This window comes from Hippichthys cyanospilos, chromosome 7, assembly GCF_059441005.1.
Source record: "Hippichthys cyanospilos isolate Australia breed blue-spotted pipefish chromosome 7, RoL_Hcya_1.0, whole genome shotgun sequence".
In the NCBI taxonomy this organism is placed as follows: domain Eukaryota; kingdom Metazoa; phylum Chordata; class Actinopteri; order Syngnathiformes; family Syngnathidae; genus Hippichthys; species Hippichthys cyanospilos.
This window is the reverse complement of record NC_142375.1, coordinates 15,529,805-15,549,899: the sequence shown is the minus strand read 5'-3', so window position 1 is coordinate 15,549,899 and position 20,095 is coordinate 15,529,805. Positions and strand designations below refer to the sequence as shown.

Sequence of the window (20,095 nt, the reverse complement as noted above, 5' to 3'; positions counted from 1 at the left end):
GTCTGCTAATATTTAATATTTCAATAAAATATATGCACCAGCGTGATATTTTTAATCACTGAGCTTTTATTACATCAATAAACGTAGGGTGAGCATATTATTCTTGCATACCAGTGCATAATATTATTCAAAGCAAACATCATTCAGTAATAAAATAGAGTGGACTAAAATAAAAAATACAAGTCAAGTGAATGACGACCATGCAAATATATTAAGTCAACTTTATTTGTATAGCCCTGAATCACCACAGTCTCAAAGGGCTTTACAGATGGAAAAAGAACTCTCAGAGAGGATCACACAGAACATTACAAGCACACAAGGGCACAAAACTCTGAGAAGAGAAAGGGAAAAACTCAAAAACCCCATCTGGTGAAAATATTAGTTGTGACAACTTAAATATCTATGAACCCTATGGTCACTGGCCACTATGCTATTTTAGTGTGTGCATAGGCTGTACTGCAGGTGATAATCTTATTTCATGTTGTGAAATTATTTCGTATAACATTTCCCCCCAAAAATCTTTGTGTTTCATCTTGGCCTCACAAAAACAGCAGACAAGAGGGTGTGGCATTGGGCCTTCACCTAGTAAACACACAGAAAATAATGGCATGTTCGTGATAAAACTGAACAGTTATAAATACTTTTATATTGCGGCTTGTATATCATCTAGTCAAAGTGTCACAATCTCATTCTAAAATCAACTAGCAGAATGGCTAACGCAGACAGGTTTGGGGTAAACAACTGATGTTTTTACCAGCAAACATGGAATGTGTACAGCTGTCGGTCATCCTTACCTGCTTGCCAACTCTCTTTTCAAACAGGATCTGAAGGAGATGGCTCGCTCCATAGCTTTATATCCCTGAGAATGATGTCATGTCGTGACAGAGGAAAAGTACAATGCAGAGAGATGAATGAGCAGGGAAAGATGTTTGGAGCAATATAAAAAAGAAGAAAGCAAGTGGGGAATAAATCAGACGTTGTTAGCATTGGGACAAGGTTAAGAGTAGCATTTTGGAAGGAAAACAAAGAAAGCACGAATGCACGCAAAAGTGGGATACGAGAGAAAAAAAGACAAAGAAGACATTAATAGTTTTTTAAGGTAATGGTGCCAGACAACTACTGGCTCACAATATATAAAACTGGGACTAACGTTTTTATTTTTTTCTTAATTTTATTGAACAATGTTGACAGTTGACTGTGTTGACATCAAAAAACAGCACTAGGGAGCAGTGATTATTTTATTTTATTATTACAGAGGTGTCAAAGTCATTTTTAAGGATGAGCCACATTGTAGTTAAACTTTCTCTCAGAGGGCTAGAAAGATTGTGAAGTCAAATCAGTTTTATGTGCGTTCATCACACTTGCCTAGTTTTGAAATCAGAGGCCATTGAGGTGCCATTGAGGGAAACATCTGTGCAGGACACTAAATCATGTGCTCCCTTCTGAATGACATCTTTCCGATGATGCGCGTTAAATAATATTTCCTTACCCTGGCGCCTCGATGCAGCCTGTCCTTCATGATACCAATGAATTCCTTGTAAGACAGCTGGTCATCGTGATCCACGTCAAAGATCTTGAAGATAGTGTTGACCAAGTGATGTGTTAGCTTGAGTCCTGTTGCCACATATACTGCTCTCGCAAACTCATCTGGCGGGGGACAATGACAAATATTATATGTTTCCCTACAAACAGAAAAGGAGGCCACATGTGCTTTCAATGTTAGTCAGCGCTGTCCGAACCTTGTCCAATGGAACGTGAAGCAAAATTATACATCTGCATGGCAATGGCAAAGTCTTCAAGGTTGTTGAGAAATTGAAAGAAGGAGCGGAACTCATCAAATGTAATTCCCTTAAATAGAAGAAGAAACAGACACACATCAATGCTCTGAGACACATCAGCTCAGTGTCATATCAATTAAAAACATAGGAAAACAAAATGTGTGGAATTAGCTAATGTCATGGTAATGCTTTAAAAAGCTATAGACCATGTGATCAGCTGGCTATAACATTAACCCTGCATTCTCTTAATAAATGGGAAGTTTATTGGAAAAAAAATACCATATGAACAAAAGGACAGCATAAGATTGTTACTTGACAAATGATCAAGAGAGAAAAACTCATCAGCATGAGTGACAGTCTGCGTGTGTGTTTGTTTTTGCTACATGGTGGGGCACATACAGTATTCCACATTTTTATAGTCTTTGTAGGTACCTCTTGTGGGTACCTCTTTGTGGGTAACTCTTGTTCTTGTGGAGTCATTTTGGTGGGCCCCTTCGTATTGACCTTTATTTCAGGGTCAAGACGGAGTTTTAGAATTTAGGCTTGATATTCAATGATGCTACTGTAATGTTTAGGTTTAGCCAATGGTTAATTTTAGGGTTAATGGTTAATTTTAGGGCTAGGGACTCAGGATGCTCCCACTTAGAAAGACAAAACCTGTGTGTGTGTGTGTGTGTGTGTGCGTGTGCGTGTGCGTGTGTGTGTGTGTGTGTGTGTGTGCGCGCGTGTGTTCGAGCAAGGCAGCGAAGCGTTGAAGTGTGTAGAGTGACAACAGCCAGAGGCAGAAATGGCAGTGGGAAATTTCAGGTGCTATTCATGACTAGGAGGCAGGCGTACTCATAGAGGAAAAATAAATCAAACAGATGTGTGAGGGAAGTGAAGAAGTGCAGTTGATACTTCCGCAAAACATAATTTAAAATTTAAATAGCAAATATTAGCAGGGATTTGTAAACAATCTCTTCTTTTCCTTGTCTATGAAGTATTTAGTAGATTTTTAGCAGTTTTTTAAAATCATCTGTGAACATCAGCTTTACAGATGCTGCTTCTGCTCTGTGGTAGAGGTATGTGTTTTGGGAAATACTGCTCCTAGCTGAAATGCATTAGATGAAAAAAGTATTTACGGTAGGCACGATAAATTGCATGTTTATATGGAATATAAGCAAAGAATTCTACTGGGACAGAAAGTCACAAATTGGTGAAAGCCAGTAAGTACCTTTTCATCAGGTATGCTGTGTCGAACATTTTCTAGATAAGCGCCAATATTCTCCACATTGGTAAAGCGCAAAAGTATCTTAGCAAAGTCCTCTTCACTGATGGTGGCCATTCCTTTCGAGTAGGTCAGAAATTCAATCTCTAGCACCTCAGTCTGAAGGTTGTCCATGAACCTGAAATATAAAATAAAGGAAAAGATCAATTACATGTCATATTGGCTAAAAAAAAAAATATATATATATATATATATATATATATATATATATATATATATATATATATATATATATATATATATATTCTATATTAAAAAGTGACTAGTGAATTGGTGGTGTGAATAAGCATGCAATGTGTCATGATTGGCTTCTGTGCAAACTATGGAATAATACCTATAAAAGTCATCAAAAGTGAGCTCAGCTTTCCCTTTCTTTCCAAAAAAATGGACCAGCAAGGTGGTATCAATAGTTAGATTCTCATCTGCACGCTAAAGTCAAAAGCAAAGGAGACAAAAAGGGAAAGATGTGAGAGATCATTCAACAAAACTCACAAAAAGCCCTGTCTGTTTCTCAATACCAACGAAGGGCACCACTACAATTTCTACTAAAGAAAAGTTATCGCATTCCATTGTAAGATAAATAGGTAAACTTGTGTGGACACAATTAAAGGATTTTGAGTGTTCTTGGCACAATATATAATTTGAACAATACTTGGTAAGTTCCACAGGTTTTAAAAAGCACAAACAGACAACAATGTATATTGAGAAACTGAATGAGGAGGACAAGACCAAGATGATGAGGTGTATCTCATATCAACCAATCCGCATAAACAAAAACAGTCAGCGGCCAACATGACATATATTCATGTGTTGTTTGTTAAGTTTTGCTTGTAAGTCAAATATCTACCCCATCCTTGAAATAAATGTTTCAAAAATCTGAAAATAGCCTTGGTAAATGTGTTTAAATTGAATAGTGCATTATTTGAAGACAAGTATCATTAACAATGGAAACCAAACTGGTACTTCTTGACTACAGAGCTCAGTATGGCAGCTGTAAACTTGTAATAATCTTAGTCATGTAGCCCAGACTGGTGATGTTTTATCTTTATGGCATAAAACAGACTTTTTACAAAGAAACAAAGGTTACATCACAGCACATAATTGAAACGGCTGAAATCGTCATGCTCATTGTCGCCAAACATGCTGGAGGTCGACTTATAATAGAGAAAGGATGATTTAAAAGAAGGAGCGATAGAGGAGAAATCGAAGTGGCAAGTGGAAAGATGCAATCAAGGTTCCACATGCATGCAAGCAAACACAGTCACATCATTAACTGCAAAGCTTTAAGAGCACGTAAGCAGAGCATGTGAGATGATTCCACCTTTTTTCTTACATTTGATCTTTTTCTATTTTCTTCTTCTATTGACATCAAAGACATTTTTTTAACGCAGCTAGCAGTGAAAATGTAAACTAATTCAACTGCCATTGATGATAGTTACAATATATAGGCCAAAAATCTATTTAAACTAAGTTGGCAGTGAATAAATTAAGAGACTTTGTGCACACTACCTTTGCCCATTGTATAATCTATTTCTTATCATGCTTTTAAACACAAAATGTTCAACAGGATAAATATTGTATTTACAAATATGGGAAACTTCATTTAAAAAAAAAAAATCTCCTCAGAAAGTGTACTGTACACTAGGCTTTTGATCAGTTCCATTAATGAAGTAAATACATATTAGCATCATGGCAGAAAAGGGGGAAGTAAATATTTCTCAATCACAGCCATGCCCATAACTGCCAAACCTTGTTTTCGATGGCCATGCTACCGTATGCAGAGATCACGCCGGATCATATCTCATGTTTGCCAAATATGAAGGAGCATTTAAGCCATTATCATAATCATTTCCACCAACATGTTGAAAAGTGTTCTACCTCAAGATTAAAATCCTAAAACCCAAAGTAAGACAAAGATGAAAAAGAGAAAAAAAAGGCCAATATTTCTGCCTCTGTAAGTACACATTAATGTTAAAAGCATTTACACGATTGCATGCTTGAGATGTTTCAAAAAGAGAATCTCTAAAATACAATCATGTTCTAACTGATCAGCATCCAGCTCAAGTTATTGTAAATAAATACTGGGAATACTAATATTACATATTTGGAACAAGCGCTAAGGAACCACTATTAATTTGAGAATCTATCTGGGTTTGATTGAGATTCGGGCCCGAATCCATCTCTGACCTCACAGGTGTTATCTGAACAAATGGACAAAACATATCAGACAGAAGCTTGGAAAGTTGCAAAGGAGCTGACCTACTAAATATTTTTTTTAATATTCACTTACTGTAATGGCAAAGTGTCTGAAAACATGAAGTGTAGTTTGAAATTTTCTGAATCAAAATCACTGCCGCAAATTGATTTGATTTTAGGTCCTTGTTTACTAAGAAAAATGTGAAAAATAATTTGACTTTCATCTCAAACCTGATGGATAACTGCCTTGACAAATTAGTGTTTCATACATCCAGGAAGAATTAATGTGTTTTTACTAATTTGACCATCCTGACAGAGCCACCCATTTTCTGGATGATTTTTAATGCCATGGCAGGAAAAGTACATTGTTTCTCTAAAATAAAGAGCTAATTAATTGGAACATGGACAAACCTTTGCTAAATTGTGCAATAGTGATTCCTTTGCAAAAAAAAAAAAAAAAAACTGTATCCTCTTTTTACATTTCATGCAGATGGACATTGTCATTAATATTACAGTTTTCTATCAGGCAAACTAGTAAATCCAATAACATAATTCATCTTCAGAAATTGCTGAATAAAATACGCCTGAGACACCACTACAAATGTAGTTCCAAAATTGACTAAATGAGACATGGGCGGCACAGCACTCTGATTTAAGTCTTTTTTTTTTTAATCAAAAATGCTTTGAGCTGGTCAGGTGCTACATGGCTGAAAAAAATAACAAAGGAAGTACATCATTGAAAAACGGCAGAGAACCACTAGTTGACTTTACTGCACTGCTAACCAACTCGACGACAAAACCATTACTTTCCTCTCACAGGCACAAGTGTGTGTGTGTGTGTGTGTGTGTGTGTGTGTGTTGCCTAACACTAAATTACATCAAAGGTAAAAACAATTAGCGATCGAAACACTAAATTGGCTTCTTAGTCTTCTCAGGAGCAGGCCATCATCAGTCAATCTTTGGTCCTCTTTCATGTCTCCCAACTTCTGTCATTCCTTTTTAACTTCCCCAGTCACTTAGTTTCCTCTCATACCACATGTTCTCAAGTTAACCTTTATTTTGTTTCTCCTCCTGGTAACTGTCAGGGCCGTCTCGAGCTGTCAGTATGAGCCTCTCTTGCCACACAAAAGCAAAAAGCTTGACTAATCTGTTGAGTAAACACATCCTCCTTTAAATACAACCTGTTTCTTTCTTTTGCCCTCAAAGTGCTTCCCGAGGCTCTCTCTTACCCACCCACTTTGTACCTCAACATTTGTGTCCGCTGATGGCCGCTAATCTGGGTTTTGCTCAACTATTCCGTGATTTTTATCTCTTCTTTTATTCTACCCATCTGATCACATTCTTTGTATTTCAAGAGTATTCTTTTGTCTCAGTGTACTTCTGTTTCCACAACTGAGTTTAGCTTTTGCGCATGTTTGCATAAATTACTCATGATCTAGAGTCAAATTATTTGAATTTGGCATTTGTTTTCCACTTAGTGTATTCTGTTTCATCATGTGACTTTGCCTGATCCTGTGTGTGCTGTGTCCATCTGACATTCCGTCAGATGAAAGGCTCGTGAGAATAAATACAAGGTCAGACCCAATACACTTCACTGTCATTACCTTCACCTCAGCTTCCGCTGCCACAGCAGCGCCACAACACAAAACCTGTCATTAGACACCTTGCCAGTATGCTATGTTGTAGCTGTTATTAACCATTAGCAACACTTCCAAAGTTCTTTCAGGGGCTATTTTTTCAAATCATAGCCTGACAAACCATTCCACACAGTTTTAAGACCTAAGAATATCTGACCATTCACCTGTGATTTCTGCATCTATAAATGTCATGTAAACACAATTTCGATCATCATTTCATCTGTGTCCGAAATCCTTTACAACGCATGCAATTATGTCGTCATATTTGAGTCAAAATGAATGTCACATATGACTTTTCTGTACGATACAGTGTATTGATTTACGTGCTGTAAATGATCAAGGATTTGACACGAACATTGGCCACATAACACACAAATTTTAACATATAGGTAGATGCAAATATAGAAAAAAAGACAAGACATTGGTTATTAGACAAAAACTACGTTATACGGTGTCATCTAATACTAGGTCACAAGAGCATGGGACAAAATTTGAAATAAAAGGAATGGACATACACATTGAAAATAACTGCTAAAAACATTGAAATTAAAAAAATATTTTTAAGGGAATGCAAGTTGACCTTATGTACACAAATTGGGTGCAAAATTGAGGTAGGGAAACTAAGGAAATGAGATGGGGGAAAACAAAAAGGTGAGGGTGGGTGAGAGATTTCAGCTGATGTTAAGTAGATGAATGAATAAAGACGTTTGAGACATATCTAGCTTGACTCAAGCCAACTTGAAGGGCTTTAAAAGCTTTTGTTTTGCTTTAGGAGGAAATCATTGTAGAAACAGCCTCAATGTCTTTAAGCAGTTTGAGGTCTTTTACTCTGGTATGTGTGATGGGAACAGACATATAGGGATGATGAAAGATTAAAAAAAAAAAACATAGGTAAATGATAAACACTGAGGGGATGACAGGTTAGAGGACATTTAGGTCTTTGTACCTCCGCCAGGTCAGAAAAGAGGATTTGGCTGGCACCTCGCCTTAGAAGGTCCCAGTAACTCCGTGCCACAAACTCCTGACTGTCTTTTTTTAGCACCTGTAGGGGTGGGTCAAGGGGGGCCAGGGTCAGTTCATTTCCAACACCAGTGGTTCAGGAAGATGCTTCTTTAGTTTACCCATCAATTCTACTTTGTAATGCATAATAATATCAAGTTATGATGTGCAGTGGGACCACCTGAATCTTAACAAACGAGCCAACACTATAACACCATTTATCAAGCAGGCGACAGCCTCAAGGAAATGACCTATTGAAACCTTTTATGCTGAATGGATACTTTTTGTATGAAAACGTGCTTGTGAACATTTATCAAAAAGATTGAGACCATAAATTCACGTCTTAAAAAGACAAAGGTCTGAACTATTTTAGGAAAAGACTGCACTTTGCACTGACTTGCACCATATGTGCCCAAGTTCAATTAATAGGGACTTATAAAAAAAAAAACGCATGTTTGAGTTTGTACTACCACGCACAGAAGGAAGATATGGGAATCACAATAGAAATATTCTAACTGCATAAATTCTGTCCTTGAATCAGACAAAAAACTAGTTGCACTGAAGCGGGCTTCCTCAAAAAAATGGAGTTCTGACCAACAATCTTTTATTGTCTTTACAGAGATCACTTCTGAGGCCTTTTAAAAAGGCCTGCTGTTAGGACTCTATTAGTGACAAAGCATCTATCCACCATAGCACTTCCCAGAGATCAGATGACGTAGAAAATCCTCAATCAGTAATTTTTATTCAGTGACAAAATGTTACAATTCATTAATGGTTCAGTTTGCAGAGTGCCGGGTGTGTATTGCCTACATCACGGAAGTGCCTGAGGTCATTCAAAACAACATTACTCTCATTAAATAATAATTAACCACAGATTACAACAGATTACATTTACAGTATATACCTATAAATAAGAGAGCTTCATTAAATCCCCTTTTTAATCATGTTGAAAACCGCAGAGCTAATGGTGAAAAAAATAAAACATCCTACCTTTTTTTATTTTCTTCTGTTTATCTGACACGTCCTTTTTATTCACAAATATGTAGACTTTTGACCTGAGTAACTAACGTTAAATATCACAAATTGACCAGTATTCAGTGTTATTTTAAATGCTAATATTGCTTAGATAACACCTTTGTTAATCCAAATCATATGAGGTGACTCACAAGTACAGTCTGAGCGTGATTTGATTTGGGAGTTTTACCTTAAAATCGCATTCTTTAACGATCTAAAGTTTGCAAAAAGAACACTACAGGGGTATGTTTTTGGATACATACGCTGTTCATGGGGGCAACCTGATATCCATACAGCTGCATACTCTACCACACAGAGAAGAGGCATGAGGGAAAGAGAGAGGACGGCAGAGCATGCAGTCAGAGAGGAAAGAGGAGAGAAGATAAAAGACATGTTAGTACATGCAAGGAGAGAGGTTGTGGATACACTCTGCATAGGAAGGGATATGTCATTTCCAATGCATCTCTGACTATGTCATAGAGCAACGCCCATTTCACAAAATATTTTGGCAACTGGGGTAAAACGCGTCCTCGAGTAATGTGTTTAGTTCAAAAGTATGTAGTATTTATGTTTATTTGATGTGCAGCGCCATGCCAAGGTAAGTGCAACATTACAAACACATTACCAGATCCTACATAGGCCAGCTTCAAAATAAACACGTCAAATACATGGACTTCAATACTATAGCCTTAGCAAGCTTTTATTTGGAAGTATTTTCTAAGAGCGGTGGTTGCATTCCAATTAGCTTGACTCATCCTGGCGACTTATTTATCCCAAATTATTACAACCACATTACATAGCTACCAACAACAACACGCCGCCATTAAACAATCATATTTAATAACAGATTAAGGATTTAAGAAACCACTCATCAGTTCCAATGACATTGTTTGATGGGGCACATGTCTCCGCTAGCGCCTAACATGAGGACAAAACGAAGGGTGCATTCAAATGCGGTCGGACAATTCAAGCTCAACAAAAAAGGCCATCGATTCAATAAACATTAATAAAAGTAATAATGATTGTTTTTAATAAACTCATAACTACAAAAAAAATACTCTACAACAGTTACTTACTCATGTCTGCAAACGTAATCACAGATACATGGAATAAGACATATTCTACAAGAGCATATCCATTTGTTCCAGTACACAGTTGACATGTCACTCCCATGGGACAACGGAGAACAAAAACTTGTAAGGCTGCATGCACTCAGTCATGGTTAGATGACAGATTATTAACTTAATGCCTCCAAATTGTTATTAAATGATTAAACATTTTAAATGCATCCACTTATACAGCGTGGTACAGCAGTTCAATAACCTCAAATGCACAACTGTTGTATCACAATACCTTTGTGGATAATTTAAAATGATCAGCACCTACAGTGTGTACTGCTTGGATTATCAATGTTGTTATTTTATTGAATTATTTGTTTTATTAATAAAATGGATGTGGTAACAGTTAAAAGTCAACATGGACAATTGGGAAAATGTTATCATATTTATACTTTTATACTGTATGGGTCCTCGATCCATTCATGATTTCCTTCTCGCTTACCAACTGTGCTGACTTCTCAGCATCCCCTTTTCTCCCCTTCTTCTCATTTTTCTTCCGGAAGATCTCTTGAAGCTGCAAAGAGGTCAAAAATAAAAATCTTTCAGAGATCATTTGAGTAATGTGTTGAATACACTACGATCAAATGCAAAACAAAACAGTATTGGCACTCATTTTCTATTGATTTTTCTGGAACGAATGAACCTAAAATATTTATGTTCTGCTTATTTTAGTAAATTAAGACGAAACCTACTAATTAGCTATGAAAGATTATAAGATATAAAACTGACAATAGAATGAGATGATTGGGTTACCTGTCTTGTTAGCAACTTACCACCAAGAACTCCCTCTTGTCCACCATCTGGTTACCGTCTGCATCAAACATATTGAAAGCAATCTTAAAACCAGCATGGGGTTCTGTAGCAAAGAAGAACACACATGGTGAGAGTTATAAACAGAATCTGTTAAACCCGATTGTAAATACCCAAATTGCATACAGTAAAAATGAGCACTTCAATCCACTTATGGTCATTTGTTTGATTAATTAATAAACTTAAATACTTATTTGTTTGTCGTACAGGGAGTGAGCGACTTGCCAGAGAGGATTGTGGATTTATTAACAGTTTTAATTATAGTTTGACTTACAGGAATACTATTGTTAGGTACTACAAATCACATATGCTAATGCACAAAAATTGCTATTAATAAAACGTTTGCATCACACGAGATCTATGTAAGATCTTTGTTAATGTTTCCATTTATTTTACCTTTTATGTTTTGGCCCTAGAACCTTTGCTATCTTGCAAGTGTGGTCTCTCAGTTATAACCATGTTTAAGAATGTTAAAAAAAACTTTAGCAAATCTGCACTGTGTTTAACAAAGTAAATATCAATGTGTAGATAGTGAGCTACGTCTACATTGATTGGGATTGTTTGTGTCAAATCTCACCTGGAGGGAAACCCGCCACTATGACAATAGCTGATGTAATACCTTGACTAACTGTAGTCCCCCCAAAAAATGTAGTGTAGACACAGCAAGGTATGGAGAGACTCACTTGTCAGGATGCAGAGCAGGAACAAATATTCTGTGTATGAGATGATACCTAGCAACAAGAACATGAGTTAGTTATGAGTTAGTTGTGCGTATGTTCTCATAAACACATGTAGTAAATACAATAGCATACAACAAGTCCATTCAAGAACATGGCATGTTTAGATGCATCCCCTTGAAGTAAAAACAATAATCAATTTGGCCACACACATTTCAAGTCACAAGGGGCCGCCATGTTAGTCAGAAATTGATTGCTGACAGAAGTAAAGCACCTTATCTTCTGCTGGCAGTGCTCTTCGCTTGGATATGTTTGATTCTCTGCTATTTAAGTTTCCAAAGCTGACAGGAAATTTGCAATACTGTTTGCTTTCCTTTTCCACTAACAAAGTACAAAACCGTATCGTGATTTGGAAAATAACTCATGTGCTAACATCAACCTCCTCTAAGCTTTTCCCAATGAAGTGGACAGCCCAATTCCTTCCTAATTGAACACATGTTGCTGCGATTTTTTTTTTTTATATCGACAAAACTTTTTACATACAGATCGGTGTGCGTGTGTGGGTGTGTGCATGGGTGTGCATGTGTGTTAGTGTGCATGTGTATGTGTCTGTCTGTATGAGCAGGTGAAAAAAGGTTCCACGACAGGATCCTTTCTTGCTTAGGGCCCATTAAGACTATTTTATGCATTCTGTCTGATTGACCAGATGGTTCAGGGTGACTTGCTTGAGTGTCACGGGACACTGCTTTCTCATGGATGTGTGCATGTTTGTGGGTTGGTGAACATGACACCAGGTAGAACAAGTGACAAGGCTTGTGTTTCCTGCTGTGCAACTACTTTGTGTAAAGGAGCTGATTTAGTACAGATGTCCACCCCATGCACATAGCAATGCTTTTTGCAAAATCATTTGACTTACAAAGCCACAGGGCCACGGATGTGAATACAGTGTTTCAGTTTGTTGCTAACAAGTGGACTTTCTCTATCACGGATCCACTGATTGTGACTGATAATGCTTCCAATATGTTCAAATATTAATCTTTTTCATCTGTGCAAAAGGTTTTCCTTTAATATTTTGGTATTGCCTGTGAATTAAAAAAATATATTGTTCAACCTTTTTATGATCCAGATGCACTTTTTTTCCATCTCATTTTATTGTATAAAAGCGATACAATTTATAGCTAGCTTCAAAGAATAGAAGTTGTCCACATGCTGTTTTTGTTAAAAAAGGCATATTCCTTACAAACCATCCGTAGAAGACAATAGACAAAAGATGTGGAAAAAACAAAAAAGACACTTCGGCTTCAAACAAAAATGACACTTGGTCTTCCATTGTTATTTAGTCTACCTCCAAATATATCTATATAGATACTGTATTTCTGTATAATTCTTAAGATCAAAGTGAGAAAACATGGAACACACACCATCTCAATTAATTCTGTTTTCTGTGGTAGCTATGCTAGGGAATATATATTCTGACAAATTCAGATTGTATCGCACACATTTCAAGACATTAATTGACATATTGCAAAATGAAATGGGAAATGGCCAAAGACATGCATCTCTTTTTTGAGAACAAGGTTGCTTATCTCTATCGTACATGCGAACAAGAGAGGAGGAAAGGGAGGAGATGAGATTTATTTTTAGTTTGGTCAGCAGGTTGGTTGGCTGTTGGGAGTGACAGCATGTTTCCCACCGCGGATTAGAGACACATACCGTGACTCACACATACTATGGCAATTAAGCCTTGAAACTGAAAAATGTAAGCCTTATAAAATCATTAATATAGTCCTGAAGCTAAGCAAATAATATGATAACTAAAACACAGACACCATGGTAACAGTTGTACAATTATCTGAACATAAAAAGTATACTAGTGCATACTCTACCTCGTTCTCTGAGGTTACGGAATAGTTTAGACGAGCCTCTCCATACAGGGGGAGTATCTGATAGAATTTTCTCCAGTTCCTAAAGAAAGTATAAAATGTTAGTTGCTTTTTGAAAACTCTCATGGAAATTGACACGTTTCATAAACATGTTTCATAAAACGCATTCTGCAAATGTGCTCAACAATCAGTGTTGGGAATAATGACTGTAATACATTACTTTTTGCTTGCTAATGCATTACACACCCCAAAAAATAGTAATATTTTACTCAGTACAAATGAGAGTAACGGAATACATTACAATGCATTTCTACAATGCGTATCTATCTGTGAATGTTTCAGAGTACAAATGGGATCAAGGAATCAATTGAATTTATAACTTTAGGTCCTACAGTGTCTAAAAAAAATGAAGTACTTCGGCTTTTCCCTTCAAGGGTCGCCACAGTGAACCAGTCGCCTACATCTACAAGAGTCAAGTGCATTACTGTATTATCTCTATCCTACTATATTGAACCTATTATACACCTGGTCACATTATATACCATACTGTAAGGGAGTTACTAAAGAAATTCATGTTTGAAACTTAAACAGACAATCACATCATGTGTATGCCATATGTGGGTGTCATTTTTCCACACAAATTAGAAATCCAGTGTTTCAAATTGGCTTGCCCTCTTGAATAATGCAATGGTAAAGATTTAATAAACATGCCAATTTTGGGGTGACCATTTTGGAGATACCAGGTTCCGCCACGACAGGGATGCGTAAAACACAACAGATGGTGACAACATGAAGCAAAGAAGAAAAAAGCTTTTAGAGTGTGTCTCCCACCTGTTTGGTCAGGGACCTCCAGGGCCTCTTGTCTACCAGGGAGCCAGACAAAAGAGAGAAAAAGAAGGGAAAGAGGAGAAGAGGGTTTGGGTGGGCTCTGTCAGATAGCATCTGTATTATCTAGAAATGGTACAGTCACAACACACACACAGGCTGTATATACAACTGTGATCATCACAGGTCCATCTAAAGTGCACTGTTCTCTACTGTTCTCGTCTTTGTAGTTGGTGGAATGTTCCAATAAAAGCACATGCTACTTACTTTTTGTTCGCTTATATACAACAAAGTTCATCTAAATTCAACTTCAAAGGGGGCATTAGAGGATGTCGGATGTTGAGTGGGTATGTGTGGCTGTATCATATGTCAGAAGCAGTACAAATGTAAACAGTCATACAGGGGGGTAGTTTGCACGTAATTTCAGAGAATTACAAAAATGTATTGTGGATAGGAAAACTGATGATAAGGGGAGAACCTGAGTTAAAAAAAAAAGCTTGGATGTTTATTGATTTTAAAATTCAAGCAAATGGAAAGGTGACTAAAGGAAAGGCTGTAATGGATAGTGTCAATGAGGATGTATGTCTGAGCAACGTCAATCTCAGTCTAAACAAAAGCTGGAAGGCCATCTGCTTTGAGGTCACCTCGGCAAATTTGTTTCCAATAGCAGCATTTCGGCATAGATAACAAAAAGCAGGTCAAACCCTGGCCCTGACCTTTCTATCATCCAGTCATAAGGGACACATAGACCAGTGTTTCTCAACATTTTTTGAATTATGTACCCAGAGGTGGGCACTTCATCGGCACTGACAGACTCTGTCAGTCCGTTGCAAGACAGACGCCCGTTTTGCTAGCAGGCCGACGAATGACGAGAACGTTGATAAATTGATGAATTAAAAAAAAGCATTGGAGATATACAGTATGTTTGGTTGAGTGAATACACTGGGTTGGTTCAATTCACTACTTGTCATCCACAGCTACAACACAGAAGACTTTACCAGAGATACCAGACTTTACCAGAGATTTTTAGCTATTTGTAGCTGTGCCCTGTCTTAGTCCTACTTTCATGCTGATAAGAGCATTCTTGGATGTGTTTCAAATAACCAAATTTGCATTTTTTTTCTTTGATTGGCTCTTGGCCAGGAAATACAAGATAGAAGATTTTTAATTCCCTGATTAAAGATGTCTTTTAGTAAGTTCAAGCTCGGCAATGCTTTGTTTCACTTGTAGTGTATGTGACAGATGAAATTTAGACAAATGTTAATGAAACTGTCTTCTACAGTTGTAGGGTAGGTAGGTATAAATGAGAATCCTGGAGCTCTGACAAATGACGAATGTCAGACCAGCAAAAAACTGTTAGTTGTCCACCTCTAGCTGTACCTCTTGTGAAATAGTTTCCCAGCCAAGTACCTTCTAACCAGTGCAATACATGAGTTGATTCATGTTCTAATTAATTTGCTCTTAATTTGAAAGGACACAGTTCCTATTGCCAACATGCAACATACATACTGTATAGTGTTACCATTTGTAAAACTAAAGAAGGCCTCAATAAATTACTGTAAGCCCATTATTCACTGTATCTTATGTGTAGAAAAAAATGCTATACACACTCCTTGGTTGACTCATGGTGACTGATTCAATAAAGTTCTGTGGAGTCATGTAGAGCTGCCCTTCATACTCCACAGAGCTAAACATGCGAAAACGATGCTCATGGGACGACATGTGCACATCTCCGTCCTCAAAGTCCATTGGATGTGCCTGGAGAAAAAGAAAAAAAAAGATGGGTTAAGTTACAAACTAATGGGTATGTCAAGGTAGGTGGACACAATAACAGTTATTGTGCACAGAGGGACAGAACAAATCAGAATGATTATTACGATTATACTGATAGTTTGCCATTATTGTAAGGTTGGGGTGTGTTGGAGTGTGTTGAAGCAAAGTACTATGCCATCACTCATTCAGTGAACCATGGGTAACTGTCCTCACTTTGTCAAGACAACTTGTCACCTACACTAATTGACCAAAAAATTAAATAAAAGGATTAACTATTATATATAGTGTAAATTATTCACTGTTTATAAAAATCCAGCACCAAACACAAAGCAAGCCTATGAAATGCAAGTCTCCTTTTTTTTCTCTATTTTTTTCCAACAGAGTTTCTTCAAATTATAAATAGAAATAGATCCCCTAATGCAATATAACAAGCTTCAGTGCAAGGGCACACACTTTTGTCGTCTCGGTATACTTTCAACATGATTGGAATCTCAAAGCAAGCCAGCCCATCAACTTGATTAGCTGCAGTGCTCCACTGCCGGTTTGTGCTGCATGAAGCTTTGTAATTACAAGACAGCTTTCCAAATTTAAACCTGCTTGGCCACAGGGCTCATTGCAGAGAGCTTTCTGCACAGCTCAGCTAACATGCTAATGAGCATACTAATCCATTCATAAAACTTTGATGCTGCCTTCAGTGAGGGAGCATAAATATGAGATGAATGTTCCGCTTCTTTGCAAAGAGAAGCGTGAGAAGGCTGTGGTTTTTACTTTTTGCTAAGAAATACAGTTTAAAAAGTGTCATAGAGGCAGTTAGCTTCAATGCCATACTAGAAAACATTAATACCAATGTATGATGTACTGTATTTTTATTTGAAATTAAATGAAGTCAGTGATTCTCAAACTTTTTTCAATGATGTACCCCTACTGTGAAATATTTTTTCAGCCATGTATGACCTAACCAGAACAAAGCATTTTTGGATGAACAAAAAGTATTAAAAAAGAGTGTTGTGCTATTCAATTTCGATCTATTAAACTTTGGAACTATATTAGTATTGCTATCTGGAGGCATATTTAATTCAGCAACTCCAGATCATGTAACATTTTCTGTTTTATTTCTAACTCATCGGCAAAAGAAAATCGCATCACTACAAATGAAAATGCACATCCATATAAATGTTGACAAATTAAAAGCATACAACATTATACAAAAGAGTCACTACAGGACGATTCAGCACTCATGTTCATTTTTGAAAAAGATAACTGATGCTAGGTTTTTCTTCTATGTCCAAAGTTAATTTGCCCTCTAAGCATTACCATAATGATCAACATTAAAATACAGCGGTGTATTAGTCTGAAGTGTTCAACAAAAATGGGACATTGTTTTTTTCTTTCATAAAAAAGTATACTGTATATTCAAGATTAGCATAAATACCTGTAGCATTGGCTGGGTTGACAAGAATCCTTGTATTATGATTACAATAAATGATCAAACAGAATGAAAATTATTCATATACTGCAAAGGCCCCACTCTGAATAAACGGAACAAATCCAAATGGAATTTCACTCAGGTTCAAAAGTGTGCCATATTAATTTTCATGATAGAGGCTTTTCATGACAAATCTCGCATAAAGTCTGAAAATTTTTATTTTGATTAAACTCGATCAACAGTGGGTCCCCATTTTACGAGATGAATCCATTCCACGGTTGGGATCGTAATGCAAATACGCCTTCTGGCGGGCAATCCAAACTTACATTATTTAGCTAAGGCGTGTAAAATCCTAGATAAAAACATCAAAATTCTATATACATTTTAAAAAATAAATTAAGTATGAAATCTCACTATAAATATGTTTTAATAAGCACCTACACTAGAACAAAATTTTACTGCTCCACCGTTTTGAAACGAGTGATGCCGAACAATAGCAGAGCAGCATCTTAGTGTTTCCGGGACACCGACCAATAATAGAACAGTATCTTAGGGGGTCGTGACTCTGACCGATAGCACATCAGCATTGTAGAGACGTAAGCGGTGACAGGTGTATGAACGTATGAGCTGAGTGCACACTGACAGGCATGTTGGATGTGTCAAGCACACTGACTGCCAAGTTGGATGTGAGTAACGTGAAACAAATGGCGTAAAGAGGGGACAAAAAAACCTCGCGGGCCACGTCGTAAGGTGAAAAAAAATGTAAGACAGGGATGTTGTAAACCGGGGGTCCTCTGTACTTGTTGATACCAATGATGCAACACAAAATTTTAAATTTTCGGTTAATCTGAGCCATGGTTTTAGGCAATGCAGGCCGCTAAATTTTGATATTTTTTGGATAAAGGGGGTGTTGCTGCCTCTCTTTGGACCCTTACATCTCAGGAACAATCTCAAGAGCAGTCTTTACAAATAAGGTATTGATGTAAAGTTTTATTGACTTGAGCTTTTGATCAATAATTTCACATTGTGGGTCACATAACCCTTAACTCAATTTTTCTCTACAACACACACACACACTATATATAAATATATATATATATATATATATATATATATATATATATATATATATATAGAGAGAGAGAGAGAGAGAGAGAGAGAGAGAGAGAGAAAGAGAGAGAGAGAGTTTTGCAGCAGTTTGGCACCCTAAAAAATGTGTATAGCTAGGCTACCTCCCTTCTGTTCATGCTCTGTGTTCATGTAAATGTGCATTCACACCCTGCTATTATACAGTTTGGGTGGGAGGTTGTTTCTGTATGGCTCTTTCAACATTTTTGGTTGTCAACCCCTGGTCTAGACTCAAACTAAAGTCAGAACTGTTCAGTCAGAACATTCTAACAGCTCACCTAGCGTGCTATGGCAGTAAATTTGCCTGTCAAACTACAATTCAAAGTCCCCTTGTTGACATTTCAGCACCACCTCGATCGGAGAGCTCCATGCTGCATGTGCGTGCGCACATCGCCCAGCTGTCAAATGATAAACAAAGCGTAATCCGAACAAACGACATTTGCATTCAATTAAAAAAAAATAACGAGTTCACAATGAACGTGTAGTTACATTTGTGAGAGGCGAAGAGAAATTAGGCGAGGCTTTCGTTCAAAGGATGAAATGAAAACATAAGGCCCTGGAAGCTGACTAACATATTTGACTTGTATTAGCGATGTGTGAGGATGCTTTGAGCAAACGGCACCGAGTCGTTAGCCACCCACCTTCTCTTTGGCTTCAACAGCTGGGATGGATGGCAACAAACCGTGGATGCTGCGAGTGCCCATCGTCCCCCTCCAGCCTCGGCGGTTAGTCATGTCCTCGTAGAAGTAAAGTGCCACGGCACCTCCCGTCGCCAGACAAAGACCGAAAGTGAGACACTTCTTCACCCTTGACGCCGCCTGACGCCCGGTGAATTCGTTTCTAGACACCGAGCACAGGCTAAGCTTAACGGCCAGCGAAGCAACTCTGCGTAAGGTAGCCATTGTTGCTCTTAGTGATGCCGCTAAACTGCTATGGGCAGAACTTTGCGGACAGCTTGGAGCTATCGCGTGACTAGAGATCTATCGCGAGAAGTGCCGTATTGAACTGGTAACTTGCTGAACACGATTTGTATATCTGTAATCGATACATTAACCTCTATTAAGAAAAAATCAAATGCTGATTCATTTTAAAACAAGGAGTCAGGGTTTATTCTGTCAAAGAGATGGTCAAAATACAAAATCATGCAGTTTCTGAGTAACTTTTCTTGTCCATCCTAAAAAAGAAGCAAAAGGAATGTTTGAAAATAGTTTTAAAAACACAATTTTCTAAACAAATTTGTAGTATCCAACTTCAATGCCATTTTTTTCTTTTCCCACCCCATTCAGGACCAAATTTAATCTCAAATAAAACAGTTCAAATTAAATTTAAATGTTAAACATTATTTTATATTATTTGTTTTATTGCTGTCCCTTGTGGGAACTTTACATGAGATTTCAAATAATAAGCGTCTCTAAAAAATGGATGGATTCAAGCAACCAACCCTGTTATGTATATGATTAAAATAAGACATCCATCCATCCATCCATCCATGCATCCGTCCATCCATTTTCTGTAGCTGCTTATCCTCACAAGGGTTGCAGGCTGGCTGGTGCCTAGGCCAGCT

General features: G+C 37.3%; 1 protein-coding gene across 5 annotated transcripts; it reads right to left on the bottom strand.

Moving 5' to 3' along the window:
- Positions 1–46: 46 nt before the first annotated feature.
- On the bottom strand, positions 47–19,487 carry micu3a (mitochondrial calcium uptake 3a). Of its 5 annotated transcripts, XM_088420155.1 has the most exons (15): positions 19,173–19,487; positions 15,815–15,962; positions 14,211–14,242; positions 13,383–13,461; positions 11,503–11,550; positions 10,783–10,865; positions 10,452–10,523; positions 9,155–9,196; positions 7,825–7,920; positions 3,380–3,474; positions 2,992–3,163; positions 1,740–1,848; positions 1,490–1,647; positions 795–859; positions 47–582 (listed from the first exon to the last, which is right to left on the bottom strand). In XM_088420155.1, the coding sequence occupies exons 1-15, from the start codon at positions 19,431–19,433 to the stop codon at positions 579–581; spliced, it is 1,464 nt and encodes a 487-aa protein (XP_088276281.1). In that variant the 5' UTR covers positions 19,434–19,487; the 3' UTR covers positions 47–578. The 5 variants fall into 5 exon arrangements, with proteins under 5 accessions (XP_088276281.1, XP_088276284.1, XP_088276286.1 ...); XM_088420158.1 differs by lacking the exon at positions 9,155–9,196; XM_088420156.1 differs by lacking the exon at positions 47–582 and having other exon boundaries at positions 791–859.
- Between the last annotated feature and the right edge of the window lie 608 nt (positions 19,488–20,095).

Coding starts and splice junctions, on each gene's coding strand:
- micu3a (XM_088420155.1), bottom strand. CDS start 19,433: ATGGCTACCTTACGCAGAGTTGCTTCGCTGGCCGTTAAGCTTAGCCTG. Junction 15,963..19,172: donor CTGTTGAAGCCAAAGAGAAG/GTGGGTGGCTAA, acceptor CTTTTTCTCCAG/GCACATCCAATGGACTTTGA. Junction 1,849..2,991: donor ACAGCATACCTGATGAAAAG/GTACTTACTGGC, acceptor CTTCTATTTAAG/GGAATTACATTTGATGAGTT.